Source organism: Pteropus medius, unplaced genomic scaffold, assembly GCF_902729225.1.
Source record: "Pteropus medius unplaced genomic scaffold, Ma_sr-lr_union100, whole genome shotgun sequence".
Taxonomy (NCBI): domain Eukaryota; kingdom Metazoa; phylum Chordata; class Mammalia; order Chiroptera; family Pteropodidae; genus Pteropus; species Pteropus medius.
In genome coordinates this window covers 2,984,214-3,009,321 of record NW_024349803.1, presented here as the reverse complement: position 1 = coordinate 3,009,321, position 25,108 = coordinate 2,984,214, and the positions used below count along the sequence as shown (strand labels likewise).

The 25,108-nt window shown below is 43.0% G+C and overlaps 1 protein-coding gene across 6 annotated transcripts in view; it reads right to left on the bottom strand.

Moving 5' to 3' along the window:
* Positions 1-300: 300 nt before the first annotated feature.
* Positions 301-25,108, bottom strand: part of TBC1D5 (TBC1 domain family member 5) — a 466,695-nt gene continuing 441,887 nt past the window's right edge. For 5 of the 6 annotated variants that reach the window (XM_039837041.1, XM_039837039.1, XM_039837045.1 and 2 more), the window contains 4 exons: positions 19,777-19,876; positions 9,187-9,266; positions 8,218-8,373; positions 307-3,301 (listed from right to left, as the gene is read on the bottom strand). In XM_039837041.1, the coding sequence (XP_039692975.1) occupies positions 2,957-3,301; positions 8,218-8,373; positions 9,187-9,266; positions 19,777-19,876 (681 nt within the window). In that variant the 3' untranslated portion in view covers positions 307-2,956. Of the gene's footprint in view, positions 3,302-8,217; positions 8,374-9,186; positions 9,267-19,776; positions 19,877-25,108 lie in introns of all 6 variants that reach the window. The other variant, XM_039837043.1, reaches the window with a different exon arrangement.

Genomic DNA, 25,108 nt, shown 5'->3' with positions numbered 1-25,108 from the left:
GGCCAGGTGTACACCTGTGGAGGAGGGACGGAATGGCCTGGGCTCCACAGGACAGCCACTCAGAGCACGAGTCTTAAGTCTTCCATACACTCTGGGGGAAGCTTCTTAAAGAAATGATAAAATAACAAATAAATTTGGGTCAACTCCGGCGCGTCACCATTAGGAGAAAACAGAACTGTCACGGAGCTTTATATTTGTTCATCGTCTCTGACAAGGTGGAGAAGTCATTCTTGTTAATGGCGAACGATAAAACCCCGGAAGGGCTGATGCACAGGATTCGATTCAGGCATATGCAGAGGAGGCAAATCGCAGGGCGGTCTTGGTTTATTGTTAGTCACATCCATTCTGCAGTGACATTATTTCTGACCAGACTGCAGTTAGAACATTAGCAGGAGGTCAACCCTCAAGAGTAAAAATCCAGTATAATGAAATAAGGTGAAGACATAAGGAATTTCTTTCTCTAATCTGTAACTCTTATATATAATGTACAGGTATAATTTTAACTCAAATTTCCAAACTGATCAGAGAGGAATGCATGAACACAGGGACATGTATAAAAAATGTAGACGACAATGAGAATCTAAACTTCACGTATATAAAATATATTTAACTGCTAATAATCAAAACACGAGGTTACAATGATTACATTTGTTAAAGAAAAACAAAAAAGGTTTCATATATTCAGGATTGAAAAAAATGTGCAATTAAACATAAGTATCTGATAAAATAAAAATGAATGAACGTAAATTCTTTAATAGCACTGTAACCAATGCAAATGCAAACAATGCTCAGTTATAAAGAATAAAAACAAGTCACTTAAAAAAGATAAGACAGAAATTCAATTCTCATACCCCATGAATCTATGGGAATTTGAGGGTGGCATCGTCTGCAACCACTTCCCCTTGTATGTTTCTTTCCTGAGGGAGCAGCTTGTTGGGGGGCCACAGAAGCAACACCTCTGACGACCCCACTGGTTCTCATGTGGCGCCAATACGGAAGCATAGAACGGAGGACCCACCCCTGAGTGCTGGCAGGGCTGGGAGGTTCTACTGACCATTAAACAGGGAACGAGCCTAGAGCCTGTCAGGGTGGTGGGCATCTGGGAGCTGGTGTGTGGCCAACGACACTGCTATCTTGAGTCTAGCTCTTAGGGCAGAAGAAGTACTGAAAGTGAGCAGACGACGGTGGCCCAGCTGCCAGGGGACAGCCAGCTCCACGGCCCTTTCCAGTCTCTGACCTGGGGACCGCTGAGGATGGCTTCACACCTCTCACCTCAGAACTGAAGACGCCAACAGGTTCTCAAGCCTTTGAGAGGGAGTAATGACAATCTCTGCACAGCTGCAAGGCCACTCACTGTATGAGGACCTTGGGAGCTTATGAAATATCACCTAGGGGATGCGGACTTGGCAGCAACCTACTCAGTGAGACCACTCAGAGTCAGGAGCCAGAGCTAATCGGTGCATTTTCTTAGAGAGTGAGTGGAGAATCATGTCATTATCCCATTTGTCTATAGAGAAATACATGGTTAGCAGTGGCAGGGATGTAGGTGATGTCTGTCCTCTCAAATGTGGTGGCTCTTCGACTGCTGCTATGGAAGCTTCCACTGTTCACAGGCCTTGCGGTCCTCAGAGGAGAAGTGTAGAGAACCAGTCACACCAGGGCACGGGCCACTGCCCCCGATGGAGGTGAAATGGGCAGGGTGTCCATCCTATTACAATTGCTACACAGGCAAAGGAGAGGAAAAGGATCCTTTTCAGGGCTCTTTTCCTTAAGGAGAGAAACGTGATGCTTCGGGTCCACCACGGTTCCCGAAGCTGCAGCTGACAAGGGAATCTCTATTCTGTTCTGAAGCCCAGAAGGCTCTGGCACATCAGACCTGGTCCTGCCCTGGCAGTGGTGCCTGGGATGCAGCTGAGCCTGGGCCAGCAGCTGCCATGCCTGGCTCCCAGCAAGGGAAGGGCTGTGCAGAAATTCCGCATCCCCCTGGCATCTGGAATGTCTGTGGGAAGCCGTGTTCCCCGAGAAGGGACGCCAGGTCTAATTCCCCATTACTGCTACCTTAAGGCCAGTGGGAGATCCCGACTCTGGATGAAAATTAATTGGGTTTTTCCCTTTACTCCTTAGTCAACAGGTGAGCACAGCCCCCAAACTTCAGAAACTTTATGAGAAAACCGAATGAAAGATGTTCACCCCATAAAGTCAGGGTAATTTTCCAATTCAAGGAAGCAATATTCTCACAACCTTTGAAATCAGTGCAACAAAGACTGGCTTAAAGTGATTTTGTTTTTTGGTGTGAAAGATTCAAAAAGGTGAAATACAGTTGTTTAAGGGGGACAGTGATGGCCAGAGTAGATCTGGCCCGAGACTTAGAAATGTCTTCTTTAGCAAATGAAAAAAATCTAAACCACAGCACACCTAAATATGATTCCTAAGTTTATCCTGTTTCTAAAAATCACTGTAACTTTCTGAGAGGTCAGTAATGAGTTTTTCCCAGCCCTGGAATCCACTGGTGTTCCAGCTCATTCTGCTGCATTTGGCTCTGCCATTTGGATTCCCAAGGAAGAAATAAAATCGGCTAAGATACAGATTTCCAGAGGAAAAGTTTTCTTGGTATCAAGCAATTTTCCTATGCCTGATGCTCGGAGGGAGGGAACATTCGAAACCAACTCGTCTTCCTTCTTCTAGATATAACTGATGGAGCTGTCACACCTTCTTAGTTGGGGAGCAGAAGACAGAGGAAAAATCTTTGTGACTGTGGTCTGGTCATTTCTGACAGTGAGTGTGAGATGGGGTGGGTGGAGCGGGGGGTTGGGTGCTGGCCCGAAAAGGCCTGTCTGCATCTAGTGAACATCAGTCTGCGCGCCCTGTGGCCCTAAAGCTTCTCTCCAGGTTCCGACGGGCTGCTCCAAAGCCACATGCATGCTGGGAAAGAAGCGTGGGTTTCAGAGGGCTCGGCTCAGCGGGCTTCGGGGCTGCTGAGGGTGGCCTGGGCACTTTGGCAGATGTCCAGGGGGCTCACGATGGTGAAGCCGGAGTCCTTGCTGTTGTTGCTGCTGTCGTCATCGGGGCTGGAGCTGGGGTTGCTGGAGGACGCCGAGGCCGGGCCCATCAGAGGGTCGGAGAATACCAGCGGGAAGCGGGCCAGGGCCTCACTTTTCCCAGATGTGCTTCTGAGGGTGCGAAGAGGCTGGGCCTGGCCCGAGAAGGAGCCCCTGGCACTGACCCCCTCGTCTTCCTTGGAAACCAGGATGAAGTCGTCTGAGCTCCCTCTATCCGTGTGCCCTGATGCGTCTGAAGAGGCCTGTGAAGCACAGTGAGAAGTACAGGGGGTGAGAGAAGACACCAGGGAGACGAGCGCTGCGTGGAGGCCCTGCGAGCCCAGGAGGGCTCCGCGGAGATGGGGCTCCGCGGAGATGGGGCTCCGCGGAGATGGGGCTCCGCGGAGATGGGGCTCCGCGGAGATGGGGCTCCGCGGAGATGGGGCCCCGCGGAGATGGGGCCCCGCGGAGATGGGCCGCCGCCCGACGCTCGTCCTTAGATACACGATGCTCAGGCCTGCTGCCGCGAAGCCCAAGCCCTTCTCAGTGGTGCGGGGCCAGCCTCTCTGAGGCTGAACGCTGGTGTCCCAGGGGAACGCAGTAAACCTCCTGCTCGATAACCTGATGGGAGAGGCTGGCTCGGGAACCGGCCAGCAGGCTGCAGACAGAATCCCTATCAGCTTCACGTGGTGCCCTGCCATACAAATCACTCATCTTCCTTGGGCTTTAACCTGTGAAATGGGGATCAGGGGAGCTGTCCCTGTCCTAGTGTATGGTCACCCTGTAGTGAATTAGAATTGCACAGGACTGGTTCCCTAATGTGAGCTCCAGATTTGGGGTGATTTTACTACTTGCTTAGAGTAGAGCTTTATGGGGACCTAGGACACTTCATCTCTTGTCCTGGGTGTGCACTTGGGGGTCCCATGGGGCCACGGTGGTAACTGGTAGGTTCTACAAACATGAAAACCAAGAACGGCAATTTCATAGTATATGGCAGAAAGTATAGAGATGGAATTGATTTATTTTACAATTATTTTCCTTTTATTCTAAGCAATTATGAGTAGCGTTTTGTTTCTTAACTAAAAAAGCTGACATCCATGAACACTGGTGACGGTTTTGGGTTAAGATCAGAAATAAAGCCATAGTCTGACCAAGGATGTTCCAACTCCTGCTTGCCTACTGTCCCCACAGTGTGGGGGACTGGTGCAGGGGTGTGAGGTCGACTGAGACAGAGCCCGGGGACTGGTGCGGAGGTGTGAGGTTGACTGAGACAGAGACCCTCAGCTAGAAGTGCCCCTGGGCCCCAGCCTCCGGACCGGCACAGCCAAGGCCACCTGCGAGCTGTGGGCAGCGCCTGGCCACATGGTTGGCAACACTTGTATGGGAAATCTGAATCTCATTCTCTTCGGTGACATACAGGGTGAGTGGCTGAATAATGGCTCCCTCCAATAGTTCATCTGCCTTAAGACATTTAATTGAAGGACAGAAACAGAAGTTGCCTTTAAGATCACAGTGCTGAAACAACAGGCATTGAGGTTCCTCGTCTCAAGTTTTAAAGCTGTTTACATTCTCTGAACACATTAATTCTTATGAAACTGAGGAGATGCAGCACGTGACACTCTGGTAGACCGGGACGTGATCACGAATGGCACAAGGCAGTTTGGTCGGGAAAGACTGTCCTTTTGCATCCCCATCGCTGTGCCTCTGTAAGGGGCACCTGGTCGGGGCCATGTCACCTTTGGGGAAGCTGGAAGGGACATCTGAGCAGGGCTTGTCCTCATACACGTATGACATGGGATGTACACACAGCTGTGTGGGACTCAGCTTTGACCTCCTACTTCCAAAGTATAGGTAGACACTGTTCAAATGACTATTGTCCTGCACTGTATTCTGTGAAAACTTTGACCTCTCACCCCACACAAGGTCTGTGGCTAGAATGCTGCTTGGTAGAACTTAGGTTGAAAATTAAAAAAGTATATACAGCATGTCCTATTTTTAGAGTGGCAGTTCTACTATAGAAATACCATGATAAACCATTCTCCTTTAGTTTATAGTGAAGATAATAAGAAGACTTTGAAGAGGAGAAATATGTTACAAAGCCTGTGACTAGTAAAGTAAAGAGGGTTCTTACCATCGCTGTAATTATCTGGCATGTTTCCGGAAAGGTAGTGAAATCAAGTTATAAATTTCAGGTAACACCCCCCGACCACTGCCCGTCCCCAATTCCCAGATAAAGTCACAGACTGGCTTAGACAAAGCATGTTAGAGCCGACAGGTCCTCAGTGACCAGGTTCTATTATTACCCCTCCCCCTGCCTTTATATTACAGATCGAGAAATGAAGCCCAGATCAGAGACCTGATGACTTGGCCAACGTCACAAAGCAAATGAAAAGACTATTCTTTTGGAATCCTACCTAGAACATTTTTCTAGACACAAAGATGCCTTCTTTCTGGGTTTCCATAGCAGACTTAGCTTCTACCTGGTGCCATTTATATCATTTACAGAAGCTTTCTAAATTCCCAGGTCAATCTTCTCTTTTTGCCAAACGCAGGCATGTATTACATAAGAATGTGACTAGCCACATCTCCAATCTCCCAGCAGGGAGCCGGGCATGTGCATTCTCACGAAGAAAGAACCCTTTTGAAGCTCTTGATGGGGAAGAGCTTACGCCATCTTGATGGGGAGACCATACGCCATCTACCCCACAGTCCTCTGCATTATTCTCTAGACATACTTTGTGATTAACTAAGAAAGCAAAGATAATCCATTCTTCAGTGAGGAATGGGCTGTGGCACAACCCACCACAAACCCAACATGTCATAAAAGCCTGCCTGGCACTGCTCCCCTGGCTTCTGGCCCCCATTCAACTGGAAGCTCCTGAAAGCAGGGGCTACATCCCATAGCCCTGGAACAGCGGGCCCTCAACTTACATTTGGAAGGAAGGAGGGAAAAAGCTTACTCCTACTTGGTGCACTGGGCACAGGTGTTACTGTGCACAGCCTGCCCCCACCCCTGCCCCTTCCCCCATAAACCGTGCTAAAGAAAAGCCAGCCAGCTCCAAGCCCTGATGGCAGCCCCAAGGCTTGGGGCTCCTGAAGGAGGAAGGTGGGTCAGGGCATCCCGCCTGGTGGCCCTTTTATCGGTCTAGTCCAGGTCCCTGGCAGCTGCAGCAGAAGGCGGCGGACACGCGGCTCGTCTGGATGACCTGCCAGCTTGCATCTGAGATTTCTCTTCCCTTTCCTCCTCTGAAGTGAGAGGACAGCACTGCTTCCCTATGTCTACCTTCCTCAGATAAAACCTTTTACAGGAGTACTTTTTGTTTTGTTTGTTTGTTTGTTTTAAATATAAACTACTGACACCCTTGGGGAAGGGGCCATGGAAGGGAATGAGTACAGGCGAGAAGCCCTTCTGTCTTCCCCTTTCCAACTGAGCCCTACAGAGGAAGACAGAAAAAGAGAAGGCGGTGGTGGGGTCTTTTGGCCAAGGAAGGGCTGACTGTTTCAGAAGCACGTGTGGAGGCAAAAGGCCTCGCGGGTGCCGCACAGGAGTGTAGCTCTGCCAGAACGAGGGCATATCTCATCCCGCTGCTCATCTCATAGCTCGCTCGTCCTGAAGATGCACGCGGGGGTCCACGGGGCAGTGGGTAACAGGTAGGTTCTTACAAACATGAAAAGCGGGAATGATAATTGCAAAGTATAATCGAGAAATTTTAAATTGAGCCAACTCATTAGTGTGTTTGAAAGGTCTTTTTCTGTAGTTTTTTTTTACACATTCAAGTAAAAGAATCATGCTAACATTTTAAATAAAATTGCCAATTAAAAACGTTCGGGGCTCAACGATATTTGAATAAATAAGTGATTACTGAAAAATCAAACATCTGTGCAGAAAACAAGAATTAGGAAGAATTAATCAAATTAAACTTGCAATTTTAATGTTGTATTCATGGGGCTAAAAATGCAGACTCGAAATGCTCGATGAAAACTTCCTTTAAAAGCTGGATGAAATTAACTATACAGAGTTCTCTCTTATTGAAGAGTTCTCTTAAACTAAAAAACCCCTCCCATTCTAAAATATCATTCTTTTTAAAACCATAAAAAATAAATAATTTACAAGCATCTGGATGCTAGCTTCTGAGAAAGCGACTTAGTGAGATTTTGCTAATGTTCATTTTTCAAGATAAATTTTGTAAGCCGTTTAAAAAAACATGATTAGGAATTTTTAGTCTTATCAGATAATGCACAGCGAGGCAGCATGGTGGAGCTAGACGCTTACTGCACTGGGACAGGAGTTCTGAGCATCGTGCCTGGTGGGTCTGTGTGCCCTGCTGGCCTCTGTTTTCTCACTGGTAAAATAAGCGGGCAGGACTAAGCGCACGAGGAATTTCTTAGATTTTTCCTAACTATAAAATTATGTGATTTGATGTGAGAATAAATGACACACGATGTCGACACCTGAGAGCAGGAGTCAGCACACTTGGGCCCACGGGCCAAATGCAGCCAGTGGCCTGTTTTTTGCATGGCTCTCAAGCTGTGAATGGCTTATAACATTTTTAAAGTGTCATAAAAACAAAGAAACAAAATAAACAAACAAACAAATGAACGCACTAAATACAAAAATATGTATGTGACAGAGACCAAATGTGGCCCGCAAATCCTAAAATACTTACTATCTGGCCCTTTACAGGAAAAGTCTGCTGACCTCTCTGCCATAGAGGATGGACATTAATGAGAAGTCCTTCCCCACGGAGGCAAAAAAGGTTCTAGCCAAGTGAAATACACTCAAGACGGCATCAGGAAAGCATGGAGAACGGAGGCATCAGCTGGAGGCAACTGACCAGTAACTGAAGCAGAGATCTGGCTTCCTAATGCCACACATGGGACTGGCGGGAGGTTCAGGCCAAAGCTGCTGCATAAAGGCACAACTCTAGGGCACACTAGTCTAATTACTATCATTGTGAATGGCACCCCCGCTCCCCCACCAAGGGCACCAGATTATACAACGTGCACAGTTATATGCAGCACCCCTGGCTCAGGCTGCTCGTGGTATTTTACAGTTGAACCTCATACCTGTTAACATACAGTAACTTTGATATGGTTTTTATTATTCATAACTTTGAAGAACTTACGTAAACGTGCCCCCATCAAGTTAATGTGACATTGTTCATCAGAGCTCCTGTACCTGCTTGGTGGCCCCAGGCGTCTGGTCACTCTGGCTCTGGCCTTGGCCCTGGCCACTGGAGCAGTAGTGGTCATCGGAGATGGTGATCTGTTCATTCTCCTCGGCTTCCAGCTGGCTCTGGTTGAAACGCAGGGAACCTTTCAGAATGTCTTTGATCTAATTTCAAAGAAGAGGAAAATAAATAAAAAAGATAAATGGGTTTGTTTTTCAAAGCTAGCTAAACCTCTAATATTTTTAAACTAGAATTGTCATTGACCATTTTTTATAGTATGGCTATCAATAATATCACCGTCAGAAAGAACAGAAAAAAATAAAATCCAACTCTATCAAAGCCATTGACTTATTAATGACCAAGGAAAATTTCAGTCTTATCGGCCAGGTTCTCGCAGGGTCAGACATGGGCGTCACGTCCTTGGCAGTTACTTTACAGCAGGAAGCAGCGTTTGCCTGCACACCCGGTCCTGTTGCACAGGCCTTGGCTACTGAGGAGCTCCACCCCAGTGGGGCTGTTAATCACGCAGGCACACGTTTGCCACCAGCACTGTTTTCATTGACATTTACGTTCCATGGAACCCTTTAAGGGGTGTGTAAATGTGGCCCTTGAGGGTCTGAAGCCTGCTGCATGGAGTGATTAGGCCTTGTGCCCCAAAGACATTTGTCTATTTATGAAAACGACTGAACAGGGCGCTGGGCCACACCACACCAGTTGTGAATGAGGAACAAATGGAATGGGTTTGGTAAGTGGAAGGAGCAGGGGTGGGAAACGAAAACCAGTTTGGGCCACAGGCTAGTCAGACATAATCGCCAGAAGGAGCAAGGGGCATGAGGAGCTGGAGGGGCCCTGTCTGGGAGGAAGCAAGGGGCTGGGGGACCCTGGCTCTACCATTGTATGCCATGCCCTGGGATGCCCTCCCCAACAGGCACTAACAGGGGGGCCTGTGAAACACAGAGTCAGATCGGTGGGCATACCTGTTTTAATCCTGCCAAGGAGACCAGAATTTGATCTTCTTTTTCCAAATTTTCTTGTAATATCACATCTTGAATATTTACTGAAAATATAAGAATGACATTTTATAACTCATGCTCTGAGTATAACTTATCTGCTGCCACACCATGACTTCAGACAAGCTTGGGAATTTTTCTGCCAAATCTCATGGCAACTATTCCCACCAAAGGTGCCCTGCCAGACTGCAGAGGGGGCAGGTATTGGGAAGAGCAGAGGGGAGACGGAGCCTGGTAGGCACGGCCTTCCCGCCGACATCACATAAATGCATTCTTATAACGAAAGATGTGTCTTCACTTCCACAGACAGACCAGGCAACTCTGCTGACCTACACAGTGTGGTAAACAGCCAGCCTAGAGCATTTAGTCAACTGGGAGGACACGTTTCAGCCTGGGCTTCTTATACTGCCTCACAGTTCAATGATGTTAGCTCACCTCTCTTTCTAAAGACCAGTTCCTCCCAGGTGACTGGAATTAATAAAGACATCATCTTTAAAGATTTAAACAGCAGAGCATGTTGTCAGTTCGACGCAACAATAAAAATAAAAGGACACTCATGGAACAACAGGTTACCATCAGACAGTGATGCCAATGGAGTCAGCATGATGTAACCCGGAAGCTATTCCTCTATGTCCTCCAGGAGGCTTAGCCTCCACCTGAGAAGACATTCGTCCAGACCTGATCTGAGGGATCTGCCCAGCCAGCTCTGACCACCAGGTTCGGCATCAAACCAAGTTGCCCACCAACAGGTTAAATATGCTGTGGTCCTCAGCTTTCCCCCACCACCTGCCTCTGGGATGCTCACGGCCCTATTGGTGGCTGTGGCTTTACTGAGGCAGGGATTCTCAGGGGAGCCCAGGGGGCATGGAAACCCTCTCCCTTGGGGCTATGCAAGAGAATGTGTGTGTCGGGGGCAATTAAAACACACTTTAAAAAAGGTACGGGAATGTGCACCAATCTGAGAATCGTTTCAGTAAGTAGGCTCACCCTCCTTTATCATCTGCTTTTTTTTTTTTTGTGGCCTTAAAAAATACCCCGTTTATAAGGTCTTACATGCAACATTCTTAGTCATTCACTCATGAAGTTGTCCTAGTCTCTACTAGCGCCTCCTCAGTTCCGTGCCTGCCCCTAACAGCCACCAGAGCTATAATATCACTCCTTGCTTGCTCACGTCCCTCGGGTGGGAGAGGCAGAGCCAGCACACTGCTCTCTTGGCCTGGAGGCCCTGCCCCAAATCAGTGCAGACCAGCTCCTCCTCATTGTTCAAGTTTCTGCTCCAGCGTTGCCTCCTCAGAGCAGTCTTCCTGCCACTCACACTAAAGGAGCCCGAGTCACCCTCTAGTCTCACATCATCTCTTTTTCTACACTGATAATAAGCACTTGTCGCCATCTGACATTCTCATATGTATTTGCTGGCTTATTTGTTTTCTATTTCCTTCAACAGGAATATAAGCTCCCAGCCTTTAGAATAATGGCTAGTACATTTCAAGTATACAAGTATTTACTAAATAACTGAGCGAATGAACGAACATGGAAAGATACTCTTGCAATTTGCATTTCAAAACATTGTTATTCTAAATATTTCTGAAAAGCATTTCCAGTAAGGGACCAGGCAAAGACTGATACCAGAAACACAGGTCCAGCTTGACAATTTATTAGAATCTTCAATAAGAATAAGTCTATATACCATGCTGATAAGTCCTCTTACATACTGCAACAGAAAAGCAGCAGTTTTTATTTATTCAGAAAACGTGACTGTAGTTTCTGACTAATAGAAAGGCCCGCTCCAAAACAAGAAAGCAAGATGAATGGGAATGAAATAACAGATATAATTAAGAGAGTGAATGTTTTTGGTTTCCTTAAAAGCCTGTAACAATTTGTTCTCTCTTAACAAAAAAAAAAACACAAAATCCACTCAACAAGACATTAACAACAACCAACTGCAGAAAATTAACAAGAAACAGTTCTGTAGGTCTTTTAGAGGATTGAAAAAGGTTACTTTTGTTTTTATGACTGCTATGGTTGCTAAGGCTGAGCTCTGAGGGCCTGGGGCAGGCAGTATGGTGCACAGTAGAGGGGTAGTTTGGTGGGGCCAGACCCTGAGAGGAAGCTCAGCAATGGATGTAGGAATATTAGGACTTCTGTAGGAAGCATCGGGCCCTTCCTGGGTCCAAGGAACTAAAGGAGGGGAGGCCTTAGAGGCTATTCCCGACAAATCGGGGGGGGCTAGGAAAAGAGATCTGAAAGAAACCAAATGTGACGTCTCCTGCCTGCCCCTTTCATAGCCTGCTGTGGAACGTATCCTGAAGCAAGAGGGTTTGGCCAAACTGCCCAGCTCCTGCCCCCGATGTCATGATGGAGCTCAGGCATTTAGGGTCATAGACTACAGGCCAACAGGGCAGACAGTGGCTCCAGTGGGGACAGAGGCCCAGAAATTTGTAGGATATTTGTTCAGATGAGATGGTTAACCTGTAAGAGACTGAGTTGCTTTTAATTGGCAGGTTTGAGCCTTGGACTGCTATTGGTGGGAACAAAACCTCAGAGCAAGATTTCTACACATCTGAGTTTTGTTATATAGATTTACTATCCCACTAGAGAAGTATCAGAGTCTACCTGAGATCTTAGAAAATTATACTGGTCATGCTGCCTGAAAATCCCATGAACCAGAAGCACTAGCCATCCTCTCTTGGATGCCTTTTTTTTGCTGCAAGCCTACCAAGAGAGGTGTGGTGATGCTGGCTGGAGTAGGCTGAAAACAGGAGGGATGGTGACAGCAGAAGACATGAGCGTACTAGGAGAATGGAACACGGCCTGTCTTTTATTACAGGCCTAAGTGGGAATAATGTTTCACGTTCTAAAGACCATCTCTGCCCTGTGTTCTCTCTTGATAAAAGCATGAGCAGTCAACAAGCCTAGACCTTCACTACTGCCCTGTCACTTAGGTCTAAAGAGGTGGCAGAGCTGCCGGTGGGCTACTCCAACTCCACCCTCTACCCATTCCTCACCAACAGGAATTAACCTAAATGAGGTCAGTCAGAAATAGGAAGTCACTATATGCAAAACAGACCTTTCAGGAGCACTGGCACTAGCATCAAACAGCTTGAAGTTTGATGGTCTTGTGTGCTGTGATCTGTGTGTCGCTAAAACCATCAGTAAGATGGGGGTTATATCTCTCTCAGAGGATTGTTTTGGAGCCATTAGAAGAGATAATCAAAGTGGCCCACTTCTGGCATATTACTATTATTGCTTAGTACGTTTTCTTCCTCCTTCTCCAGTATCTTTAATACCCAGATAAGTGGATTTTACTTTCTGAGGTTCTCTCATGTATAATAGACATTTAGTTACCCTGACCTCTGACAATCTCATATAAGGGCTCTCCCAGACTCTAAAGAAATATGCAGGCTGTTATTACAAAATAGAGGGGTCACATGCATGCCCAGCATGGTAGTGGCTGAAGAGTTGGCCATTAGCAAGGAAGTGGGCAGACCTGTCGTTTGTCACTACTGACTCTGGCTGCACCACTGGGACTTCTGTTCACAGAGTGTGAGCTATAGTTGTCCGGACCTGGGAAAAGACAGATTTAGGAGAAGGCAGGTTTAGGAAACGACAGGCACCAAATTGATCCTTTAATTCATGGTGTGTATCTCTGTGTGTCCCTGCCAATGCCATTCTCTCTTCTAGAAGGCCTGTCTATTCTCCTTACAATATCAGATCTTTCCTCGTCTTCAAAGTCCACCTTAAACTTGAATTCGAGCATCGGCTTCCCATTATCAATATTCCCTCTGAAATCATCTATTATTGGACTCTCTCCACATCTACAGATGGACTCTAATCTTTTACTCTTGGAACTACAAATACTAAAAGTTTTCTGAAACTGCACAGTTCTACATGGCAAACCCTGGTCCCAAGGTCTTTTGGTTCCAGATGTGGCACTCAGCTCACTATATCCCTATTACCTGTCCCTGCCAATGTTTCTGAGCTCACTGGTGCTCTGGGAGGACCCTGGCTTGCTTCATGTGAAGCTATGTGTCACTTCCAATATTTCTGGTAAAGTATATTTTCTTTCGCTCTCTCCCTCTGCTTTGAAGTTTTACTCACCTCTTCCATACACATGGAGCTCAGTTTCAGATCACCACTCTTTCATTTCACCCTACCCTCAACTTACTTTTCCCAGAACCTATCTTTACATCAGAGAGCAGGTATTTAGTAAGTATAAGCTGAATGACCAATGTGAGCCTCTTCCAGAAGCATTAGGGCTCATTCTTATCACTCGAAAAACAGATGCAGGTATTTCTCAGATAAAGAACTGAAGGATACTAACATGATCAACCAGATCCTGAATTGAGAAATGAAAGGGGGTGGTGAAGGGAAATAACATTTGTTAACGGTCTATTAAGAGCCAAGTACTGAGTCAGGCATTTCATGCTCAGTATTTTCTTAAAAAGCAAAAGGCACATCACACAGAAAATATAATCAAGGGTTCTATTTTGCATCCAGCTGCCAGAATGGCTGAAAATCCTAAACTCAGCACTGGGAGAGAAGCATCACTTAGGAAAATCTAAGGGAGAGATTAGGCAAATGCGTGCATTACCCTTAAGAACAGTCCTCAGGCCAATAAACAGTGCTTAGCACAGACTTCCAAATCTTCACTGATCTCTACCGTTTGGTGTATTACGCTCTTAGGGTTTACCCACCAGCCCGAGAGTGACAGAAAGTATGCCTCCTCACCGTAAAATCTATTATATTCATGACATAGCTGCCATCTTAGGGTCAACCTGAAAAAGAGACTTTACATATATTTTTAAACTTAAAAGATTCTAAGCATCAGTAATGGTTAGATGCCTTTGCCAGAATATGTAAAAATCAAAGCAGAAACAGAGTGAGGGCTTTACTAATAGGAAACATCCTGGGATTTTGCCATTGTGCCCTCTCATTTTGGAGCAATGAGAAAGGAGAGCAGTTTGGCTAAGATTGTCATAAAATTACATCATTTAGTCAAATAAGATCCTTTGAACTGGGTTTAAGATGGATATATTTTTTTCGTGTGAATTTCAGGCCATAAAGGTTTTGCTAACATAAGGATCTAGTCAAAGTTAAGTGCCGCCCCTTAGCTGGGATTTAAACATGGCCCAAGTCAATATTAGCCTTCTTATCTTGGGCTTCACCTCCCCACGACTCACAAGCTCTTAAGCTCAGCATGAGATGCTTGTGGTGGCCACAAAGTCCTTGAGCTTTCAAGTGATTGGCAGCAAGCCTGTTTCCATAGAGATGGGGTAGATACATCTTTTGTGTATTGGGTCATTAGCTGGAGAGGACTGGGATTGGAGGAGTGGAGAGGCAGCCTGGTATGGAGGGGTGAGAACAGGTTATGAGGTCAACCAGTTTAAGAAAGATGAGAAATTTGGAAATTACATTGAAAAAAGAGAGAGAGGGACAGATACTCAATTTGGGCTTCTCCTTTGGAAAAGCATGTGGGAAAATGCAAGAGAACCAGAAAATGAAAATAAAATGATCAAAGATGGAGAGTCTGTACTAAGCTTACGTGATCAGAGTTGTGGTATCTTAGCTTGGAAAAAGAGAAGATAAGTGTGTGGTTTGTTAGGCTTTTCTAAATAGGTATAGGGTTGGTACAAGAAAGATGCTGGCCAATTGTTCTAAGTCCTCTGATAATAAAACAGGGTGTGGGGTGGGGAAGACTTCAACCAGAAGAGAACGAGTTCAGGAAGGCTGAAAACAAGTGAATTTCACATGATTGAAGGCTACATCAGAGTGCTGGGGGAGGCTAGGAGCTCTCTGCCCACAGATTTCAGTGTGTATGTGCCTTAAGTGTGGGGTTATGAATATATTAATTGAATTTTGCCCAAATAATTTTAAGTTCTCTTGTTCTTTGCTGCTTCTAATCTGTCATGGGCCAGTAACAGCAGGTCACCTGCGGGCTGTTAGAAAGGCAGAGCTTCAGGCCCCACATCAAACTCACTGAATCAGAATCTGCATTTTAATAGGATCCTCGGGTGAAGTGTATATTTTCCTTCTATAGAGGACTCTGCTACCTACAATTAAATGTAGTCCTTAACATTCTTAAAATAATTATGAAAAGCTTTTATCACAGCGTGGTTAACAGGGAGAAAGCTGTCTGGTGATAACTTTTTCTCTATTTTTTAAATGTCATTAGTTAATTGCCCTATTGAAGACATCCACTGAAAGGTGTTTTGATAAACATTAGAAAATCAGATTTATAAAGTTGTTAGAGAGGCAAATAAACTGATTTTGAAAAATGGACTCCTCTTAAAGCTAATTTTTACATAAATATTATGACAAGTGTAAAATCAGTAATGATGTGTGCAATAAAATATCAGAAGATCTGAGATCCAGCTACTGATTCAAGTGTGGCCTTAGTAGAAGCATCAGTGACAGAGAAGCCAAGGACTGGATTTGAGTCTGGACTCCTGGTGTCAGCTAGCTGTGTGGCACTCATCCTTCTGGGCCTTGGTTTCCTCATCCGTCAAGTGAAGAGCAGCTGAGGTGGCTTTTGGGGGTTTCACATCTTTAACCTTCTAAGATCCCTATGAGCTATAGGTACTCTCAAGAACAGCATAGGAAACCTAGTTTCTTTGAATTTATTGCACTTAATCCTCCCATTGTTAATGTGAACCATCAAAGAAAGGGCAAGCTGCTGGAAACCAGTGTCTAAATACCAAATGAATGATGGAAACACCTCCATTGGGAGCAGGCAGGTGTGGGCCTCAGAGGTCAGCAAGGTGAACAGCTCAAACTCCCTATAAACAGCTGGCAGCTCAGCCCAGCTGCTCACAGAGCAGAGAAGTGTAGGCTGTTCACCCACGTGCAATTACGTGTGAAGTACTGCAAATCTAAAAATATCCTGGGCTCAGCCACAGGGTTAACACAGTACTGTCAATGGCTTTCAACTCAACTGTCAGGATGATAACTATAGCAACAGAAAAATGAACACATAAAAAAAGAAGTCTTCTGAAGTCGACAGGAAAAATTCAGATTTAATAAAACACTTATTTTTAATTCCTGTCTCTAAATCTTTGAATCCAAATAGATCAATTCTGTGGAGGTAATAAAATTAGAATTTTGAAAGAGTTTTGATAAAACAAATACAACTTTCAGTTTTGAGTTCCAGATCCATAAGGAAATACTGCTAACCTGTCAATTTTAATTGCCTCTATAATTAAAGGACCACTTGAACAAATGCTTTCTATAATTTTTAACTGAGAGGCTTTTCTCTATATTTGTTCTATCAGTTATAATAATAGCCTTGAGCAGTACTTGACATTTTAAGATATTATTACATGTCTGATGAAAATGTAGGGTGATATAGAATGCTCTTGAAATGAAAAGAACTTAGTGAAAATAATTAACATTAGGAAAGGATGCGAAGAAATAACTCCTAGAAGTTTCTGAGGCAGAGCTCACAGCTCACACTGTGGCCCAGTGTATAAGGGAGCCTCTGCAGTGCTCACGTCAGTAAGTGCATTTGCATCATTCAGTTCTGATAAAGCTATTCTTGTTCAAAGAGTGCACAAACACATCCAAAATTTCACCATCTTTTTGCATCATCTGATAAAAGAATATTCAATTAGGTGTTGGGAAATGCAGCATTGGTCCTAGCTCTCACATAACTAGTTATGGGGTCCTAGACAAGTCTCCACTCAGCTGTCTGACCATTGGCCGGGTTAGTCTCTCAGGACCTTCCCTGAGAAGGGACAGCTAAGAGTTAAGGGGAAAGAGGAGAGGATTTGTGCTGAATACCTACTCTGGGCCATGCCTTGTGCTGGGCTTTAAAAATACATTATCTTAGCAACAACTGGCAAGAGAGATAATTTTATCTCCATTTTATATAAGAGGACATGATCATAACCAAGCCGAGCTAAGAAGTGATAGAGCCTGGTTATAATCTTGTGTCTGATGCCAGATGAGTCTCTCCTCGGGTATCGCTCCAGGCACTCTGACAGCTGACTCTTGCCTGCAAAATAAAGATTGACTCCCAGGTGCTAGTTACATGCACTTAAACCATGCACAGATTTTTCAGTGACTGTCTTGCATTTTCTAAGCATAGAAGATCAGGTCCCTTGGAAAGTCCCTCTATAAGCTTCCTTTCATCCAGGCAACCACTGTTAAATAGTTGTTTTCCTATCAAATATACACTATTCTGCACCTTTTCTCAGTAATAATACATCATGAACATTTCCTCATGTTAATAAATAAAAAAGTACTTTAATCTTTACAAAGGTTACATTATTATATTATACTCAGTCACTTTCTAATGGATAGTTCAGTTGTTCCAATGTTATACTTTAATAATCAGGAAAAACGGAAAACATCGTATGGAAAAAACACTATGGTATTAAAGTTATTTTTAAAGGAAGTACAAGTCACAAAGTAAATCAAGAGCTTCACCTTATTTAAGATTTGTGTCTTCCTAAAATTTTTGCTTAGACTCAAAATTGCCTACAACACAGAAATACCCTTTAATAAGCCAATTCTATAATATGCAGATGAGACGAACTATATCTGTGGGCCCCGGGGCCAGGAATTCTTTGTAGCATCCCTCAACCCCACTTTAAAAATGCAGTCAGGCTATTTATCTGGCGAAAAGAGGTCAACAGCTATGTGAAGGGATTATGGCTGAAAGTGAAACATACACACAAAAACAAGTCTAGTTTTGTGGTTAGTTGAAAATCCACAGCTGGTATAGGCTTTTCTTTAATTAAAGTGTTTCTTCTTCCCCTACAATGAGAAAATGCTCTTTTAGTGCTTACTGGAAGACCAAAATTGAAGCAAAAGCTGTTTGAAAACTCTGAGGCTTAAGTAAAGCTGCCTTAAAGTCTGCTATGTGGACCAACACTTGGAAATTTCCTAATGGGATTTTCTAGAGTTCCAGAATATCTTTCTCTTGGTCACTTCTTTGTTCCTCTGCTTTGGTCAAAACCCAAATCAAATAATGCAAAGGTCACCCAAGTAGCCAGAGAAACAAAACAAAACAAAAACAAAACAAAACAAAAACGAAATAAAAAATCACATGTGTACACACACACACACACACACACACACACACACACACACACACACACACTTTAAAATTAATTAGCTATATAATACATATTAGTCATTTATATATAAACTATCTCATTACTTCTTTTTGATGCATTTTAAAGTGTGATGCTATGAGATTCATGTAAACTTAGTTCTATATAAAAATAATCATAAAGAAGCATATATATAAACATAGTTTTGAAGGGGTGGAGTCGGATGTGACAAGGGTAACTTTTCTCTGTGATGAGAGATACTACTCTTCGATCACCTATCAAGGTTTCTCCTGCTGTTCCCTCCTCTCGAACCCTTTCTCTAGAAATAAGGTTGAGAATAAAATAGAGCTTAGCTATAAGGCTAATAAGACATGGTAGGCAGCCAGCCACTTAGGTCAGCATCTCTCGAAATCTATAAGAAAACATTTATTTCTCGCTAGCGGCAAGGATGTTTAGGCAACACCTAAATGACAGCCATTCTGGCCACACGCAATGGACTCATGACTTAACAGAGTGAGGGACTGACGCAGTCTGAGGCAGAGACTTGACCTTCAGTGATGGCCCTAGAGCTCAGGGCCTCCGTCAGTGGGAAGGGGCCTTGGTGGGTTCTCTCTGGTTTCCCTTCATAGGTGGGATGCATTTTCGTGTCTTATAATACTTAGTATTGATTTCTTATAATACTTAGTATTGATTTCTTCACACTCACAGAGCAGCATATTGGCTACTTCCATCAGAGTTCATTTCTTATTTTCCTAATTTGTTCCGAAACTACAAATGCTAGACATTGAAGAGTGGAGGAAGAAAGGATGTTCAGAAGTGGCCTGAAAAAATAGCATTTTAAAAATATGCATTATAACGATATGCATTATAAAAGCTTTTGCAAGCAGCATGGAATTACTGAAGTAATACATATGTGACCCAGTCAACACCATTTCTAATACAAAATACAGAACTTCCACAAATGTAGAGAGAGCAGTGCCTGAGGATCTTCTAAGGTGACATAGGTATGACTCATATGTAAATTGTACTTCAAACCAGGATATTTCTTAGAATATAAACATGGTCAGAATTACAGTCCGGTGGTCCTGACATGCATTTCAGGTAGGTGGTTAAAAACATATATTTAAAAAAGTAAAGAAAGCATTGTCATATTAGTAATCACAGGCTGCATAATAGTAAAACTGACTGTTTGATCTTGAAGCTCAACATTTTATTTTGGTTTGAGGCAGAGAGGGCAGTATAGCAGTTAAGAGCTGAAATCTATAGTCAGAGTGCTCGATTTTGAATTTCTTCTCTAGTTACTAGTGATATCATCTTGGGAAATTTTATTAATCTCTCTATGCTTCAGTTTACTCATTTGTAAAGTGGGGATAGTGACAGTATTTCTGCCATAGGGCTGCTGTGAGGATCACATGAGATAATTCATGTAAAGAGCTTAACACGGGGCCTGGTGTCTACTATTGTTATGACTATTATTATTCCCAGGCCAAAGTACTTCACTCACCAAGATGAGTGTCCATCACCTTTGCACAGTATTTGCACATAGCATCCAGGTCATTCAGCTGTCCTTGAAGGAAGGAAATCTGGGCTTCTAATTCTTCTTCCTAAAATCAAGGGGGTAAAGATATGGAAATTAGGAAGACATTCATATAAAACCCCCAAATTCTTCAAATGACCTGGACTATTTTAAAGAGGTACAATGTCTTTTCGGTCCTGGATAAAACAAAGGAAAACAGCAAATACTCAAGAGCAAACCCACCACTGTTGCTACCAATAAAATAGAAAAAGGATAAAATAGAGGTTTTAAAAAAAATCCGGACTTTTCCTAATTGAATGCTAGCTTTGTGTCATGTGTAAATGTTTACTCACACAACCTTATATAAAAAAGTACCTAAAATATCTCCAGTAACTATTGAGCCACACAAATTGGGAGAGTAAATCGGATTTTAGTGAACCAAACTCCCGAGGCAGTTTGTACAAAAACATTACATTTTCTCTCACACACATCTGGGAAACCAAAAATTTCCATTTGTGTAAGACAAATCTTATCACTTTCCAGACAATGATACTCTCTTAAAAAGTGAGATTTCCCCAAAGCACTTGGAAAAGTTTTGCTCCTGCAGCCCATAAATAGCTGTTCTCACATTTCCTCTCTTGATGTGACACTAGAGCATTTTATTTATTTGATTGTTTCTAGGAAAAATACTCTGGGTTGAGTAATTATCTAAATGGTAAAAGACAATCTAACTGTAACAAAAGAATAAAGCCTGTTTTTTTTTTTTTTTCCTTTTAGGAAAAAATAATACATGCAAAAAATTTCCCAAAGAAATTTAGAGGATTAAGGGAGTTTTTCTCAGGGAACGAGAATAATCCTCATTAAGTAGGAAATTTTAAACTGAGTTAGCTAGAATGCAAAATAAAGATGTTACCAGAGCTGAGTTAGGCTAGAAAATTGATTCTTCAGTTTCAGATGTTTGTTCTTCCACATACAAATCCTATGTCATTGAAAAGAAGGGATGGGAAACCTACTGAGATATGCTTTTCCTTAGAGACTAAATATAATTTGACTTATAGAGGGAAATTAACAGTTGAAAAGGTTACATGTAGGTGTATTCAATTTTAGCAACACACATATGCAGTACTGAAAAGTTCTGTTTCCAACAGTTGCCTGAAGAAATGAGCCCTTAGGAATATGCATTTAAACACTTGACACAGAAAACAGAACAGTAGCTCTATAAACAAATTATTGAGAAGTGCCCACTGAAGGATTACACAAGCCCTAACCATGATCTTTACATATCTCACAACGTGCAGCAGCCTCTCCTCTGATGTGCAAATAAAGACAAATGCAACCAGAAGCAGCTCAGCCAAGGAATGACTGCAGGGGCTGGTGGGCAGGGGGTGCCACTTTCCCAACTCTTTGGCTAGGCTTAAAGGAGGAAAAGGATGCGGGTGTTTCAGGGTATTTTTCTTCTCTTTTTTCCCCTTTGTTTTTGCACAGGCTTGAGTTTTCCTGTGCTGTCAAGACACTGTAGGAATTGGAGGAAGAAGGCTACATGTTGGTTGACTATGGCTGTGGTTAGTCTCCAAAGATGGCCACCATCAATTCCTTCACTCACTGTACATGCTGTTCTACTCATGAGGCAGAATCTATTTGCCCTCCCCTTGAACCTAGGCTGGCCTTGTGACTTGCCTTGCTCCAAAGAATACATTGGACGTCAAACTGTGCCAGTTTTGGGCTAGTGTAAGAGGCCTGCCAACTTCTGCTTACTTCTGCTTCCACCAGAGGAAGACAGTTATCATGTTGTAAAGAAGCTCAGGCTAGAATACTGAGAAAGGAGAGAAAATATGGAAAGAGGCCAGAGGAGAAGCGCTGACGTGTGAATGAAGCCTTACTGGACCTTTCAGCCCAATCCCTCTAACGCCACTCAAGTGAGTGACCCTGTCAACATCACGTGGAACAGAAGAACAGGCCAACCAAGCCTTGTCCAAACGCCTGACCTGTAACCTACGAGAAATAACAATGCTATTGTTTTAAGGAGTGGACTTTTGGAGTGGTTTGTGATGCAGCAACAGATTAACTGAAACAGTGGTAGAATGGAAAGAACACTAACTTAGTATATGGCATAAGGAAATTTGAGTTCTATTTCTGATCCTGCCATTTACAAGTCTTATAACTTTATGTAATCCTCTGTCCAACATGGACCAAAATTCAGCACTCTCTGGAGAAGGTACAAGTCAGACACTTTGCTCTCAAGATGCTTATAAACTTGTAGTTGTAATGAGAAAGTTATATAAATTACTAGAGTATAAGGTAAAGTACACAAAAGTCTTATAATAATTAAATAAGAGTAATTGCTCTGGAAATCCCGATCCCTGCCTCCTGTCCCTTCTACTGAACGAGTCATCTTTTCAATGTGTTACAGGTACAAACCCAACTGGATGGGTCCAGAACTGTACTGAGGTGACAGCTTGGCAGTATGTTCAAAGAAGGGGGCCCAGGTGTGGCCCGAGTTTTCCCTGGCATGTGACTTCCAACTGGGGTGCTGACAGCCCAGAGTAGACAAATGGCAGTAGGAATGCACTGCCTCCTGGCTTGAAATCATCTTCTTTATTTACTCTATGTATTAGTTTAATTTGGATTAAGCAATCACCTCTAAAATGTAAAAGCCCTCGGGAATTTTAATCCCTGGCAGTCATTCCTATCTAAATGGATTTATTTTATTCAGTATGTTTGATTTTAAAAGCTGGGAGGGAAGAGCTTCAGAGGAGATGCTTTAGAGGAGATAGGCCAGGCCTGTTGGTGGTGAGGCTTTGGACAGCTGGAGGGAAGTATGTAGCTCAAGGGAGGTCTCTTCCTCGAAACACTTTACTGTGCTAGTAGGAACATTACAATAAAAATGTAGTGGGACTGGTGCCCTCTAAATTGTGCAGTGCGCAATTTGCACAAGGGAAGCCTTGAGAGTGTGGCAGCCCCAAAGCACTTGGTGTGTGAGTGTGTGCACATATAAGAACAGTTTTCCAAGTCAGCAATTTTGCTCGGGGCTCTGATGGAAAGTGAAGAGCATCTTGCTTGCCTAAAGCTCAAGCAAACCTCAATACGAATGGAATATATTTGTAGAAAATGGCGACTCTCATTCATTTAAATCTTTTTGTCAAAAGAAAGACCCAGTATACGAGATAAGAAGAGCATTCCGGTTAAACAGATTGAGGAGTCCAAGAACTTCTTTCATTTGGAAGTTAGAAATCTAGTGTATTATTTCTCTAGAGTTTGCTTAATCTTAAAACATTTCCAAACCCTTCCACTATCACTCAGACTTTATAAATAGAAATGGAATCACTTGGAGGCAAAAGGGTGGCTTGTCATTTATTCTTCACTATATTATATAATTACAGATAAAAGAAAAAGAGCCAAGAATCAAGCTTCTAAAGTTGTGGGAACTGATTTTACATTTTTATTTTAGCTTCTCTTGCTCCACACTCTTCCCAGCTAACATGCTTTAAACACTGACAGCTTTAGTCTTTGTTTTCATTAAACGGGTCCTCTGTAATGAAAAACAAATGCTTGGCTAATTGCCTTGGGGTTTTGTGAAAACAACCAGTTAGTGTAATTTTTATGTATAAATAAGACACTGAAGAGAAATGTTTATTATACAGCAGGTCCTTGAATAATAGCTTTTTGTTCAAGGTCTTTTTTGTTATAAAGTTGATGAGATGCCACAGAAACTTAACTCTTGTTTGCATCAATTAACCTGTGGTAAAATTGGTTTAGTTATATGTCGTTTCACTTAAAGTTGCAGAACCAATTGATGATGTTAAGTGAGGGTTAATTGTATTTACTTTTGCACATATATCCTGCTTTCCATTACAGTAAGGAGTATGGTAGAACAGGATGAAATTCTGGAGTAAACACACCTGGGTTCAAATGCACTTTCTGCTCGTTACTAGCTGTATAATCTTGGACAAGTTCCTTAATTTCTTGGTTCCCTCATCCCACCTAGCAGGATTGGGGGGAAAACAGAATGAGAACACCATGGAGAGTATCTTGCATAGAGCAGGTAGTCAATAAAGGCATTTATTCTTTCACTAAAAAAAAATTTAATAACCAGGTCAAAACAGTGAAACAGATTTTAAATACAGAGTTTTATAATTCACTGTTGGAAAACACTGGTTTCTGGTTTTAAAACCTTTATGTGGCTTAGCCCAGAAAGATTAATTAGGGCTCGAGAGCCCATCACTGTCTCAAGTTCTGGATAGCAAACTGATGTGCAAGGCAAGACACTGATGGAGGATTATGAAGAGGGTCATACGCAGACCACTGTGTGCAACACAGTGTACTTGGCAGTTCTGTAGGGAAGGACCGGAAGATGAGGAGAGAAAACCACCCAGCATCTAACACTTTTATAGTGAATACGACATTCTAGACACTGAGCTTTGCCTGTATTAACTTAATCCTTACAACAAACCTGTGAGGTAGATTCTCTGTTGCCTACCTTAAACGTAGTCTCCTTTGTAAGCCAAATTCTCTGGAAGTGAATGCCAAGATTTAGACTTGCCCCACTACTCCCATCTCTTCCCTGTGTACACATCAGTTCTTATGCTTAATCATTATGGTCTTTCCGACGTTAATTCCTACCCTCAAATTGTTTACTAAATTGTTTTCCTTTAAAAAGATTCGGGTATAATTGGCTGCGTTCTGTTTTGTCTGCTGAATGATTTTTTGTTCTGACACTATCTTAAGAAATGTTTTTTTGAATTTGCTTTTTAAAAAGTGGTGCTTCCACCATCATTCACCCCAAAATAGTTGAGGCATCATTACACTTCTACTCAAATGCTATAAATCTCAGTAGTTTAAGTTATTTTATAATATATGGATTTATATATCAATTTTGTTAAATTCATGTTTTTCTGCTATATCTTGGTTAACAAGACAAGCTTTTGTAGTTGATTATTTATTCACTTATTCAACACATATATTTGTTTATATTGTGTTAGGCCTTGTGGGAAATGAATGAGACATGAGAGACCTCTACAAATTTAGAAGGATGTATGTTCCTGGACATAGAGCCAAGAGGTAAGGTAAATTCTGTAAAAAATATGAAAGAGGAACCTGCACAATTCTGGGGAGGGCAGATGATTTCCAATTTGTAGAGGTGGAAATGAAAGCAGATTTTTCTGGAAGAGGCAGCATTTTTGATGGGTCTTAAAGAAGAAGGACTTAGCTCAGAAGAAATAATGAATAAAGATGTTTTAGGGGGCAAGGCTCCAGTAAACAAAGAGGTGAAGTCAGGACACGTATATGAAACGGTTGAAGCCAGAGCACGAAGAAGAGCAGA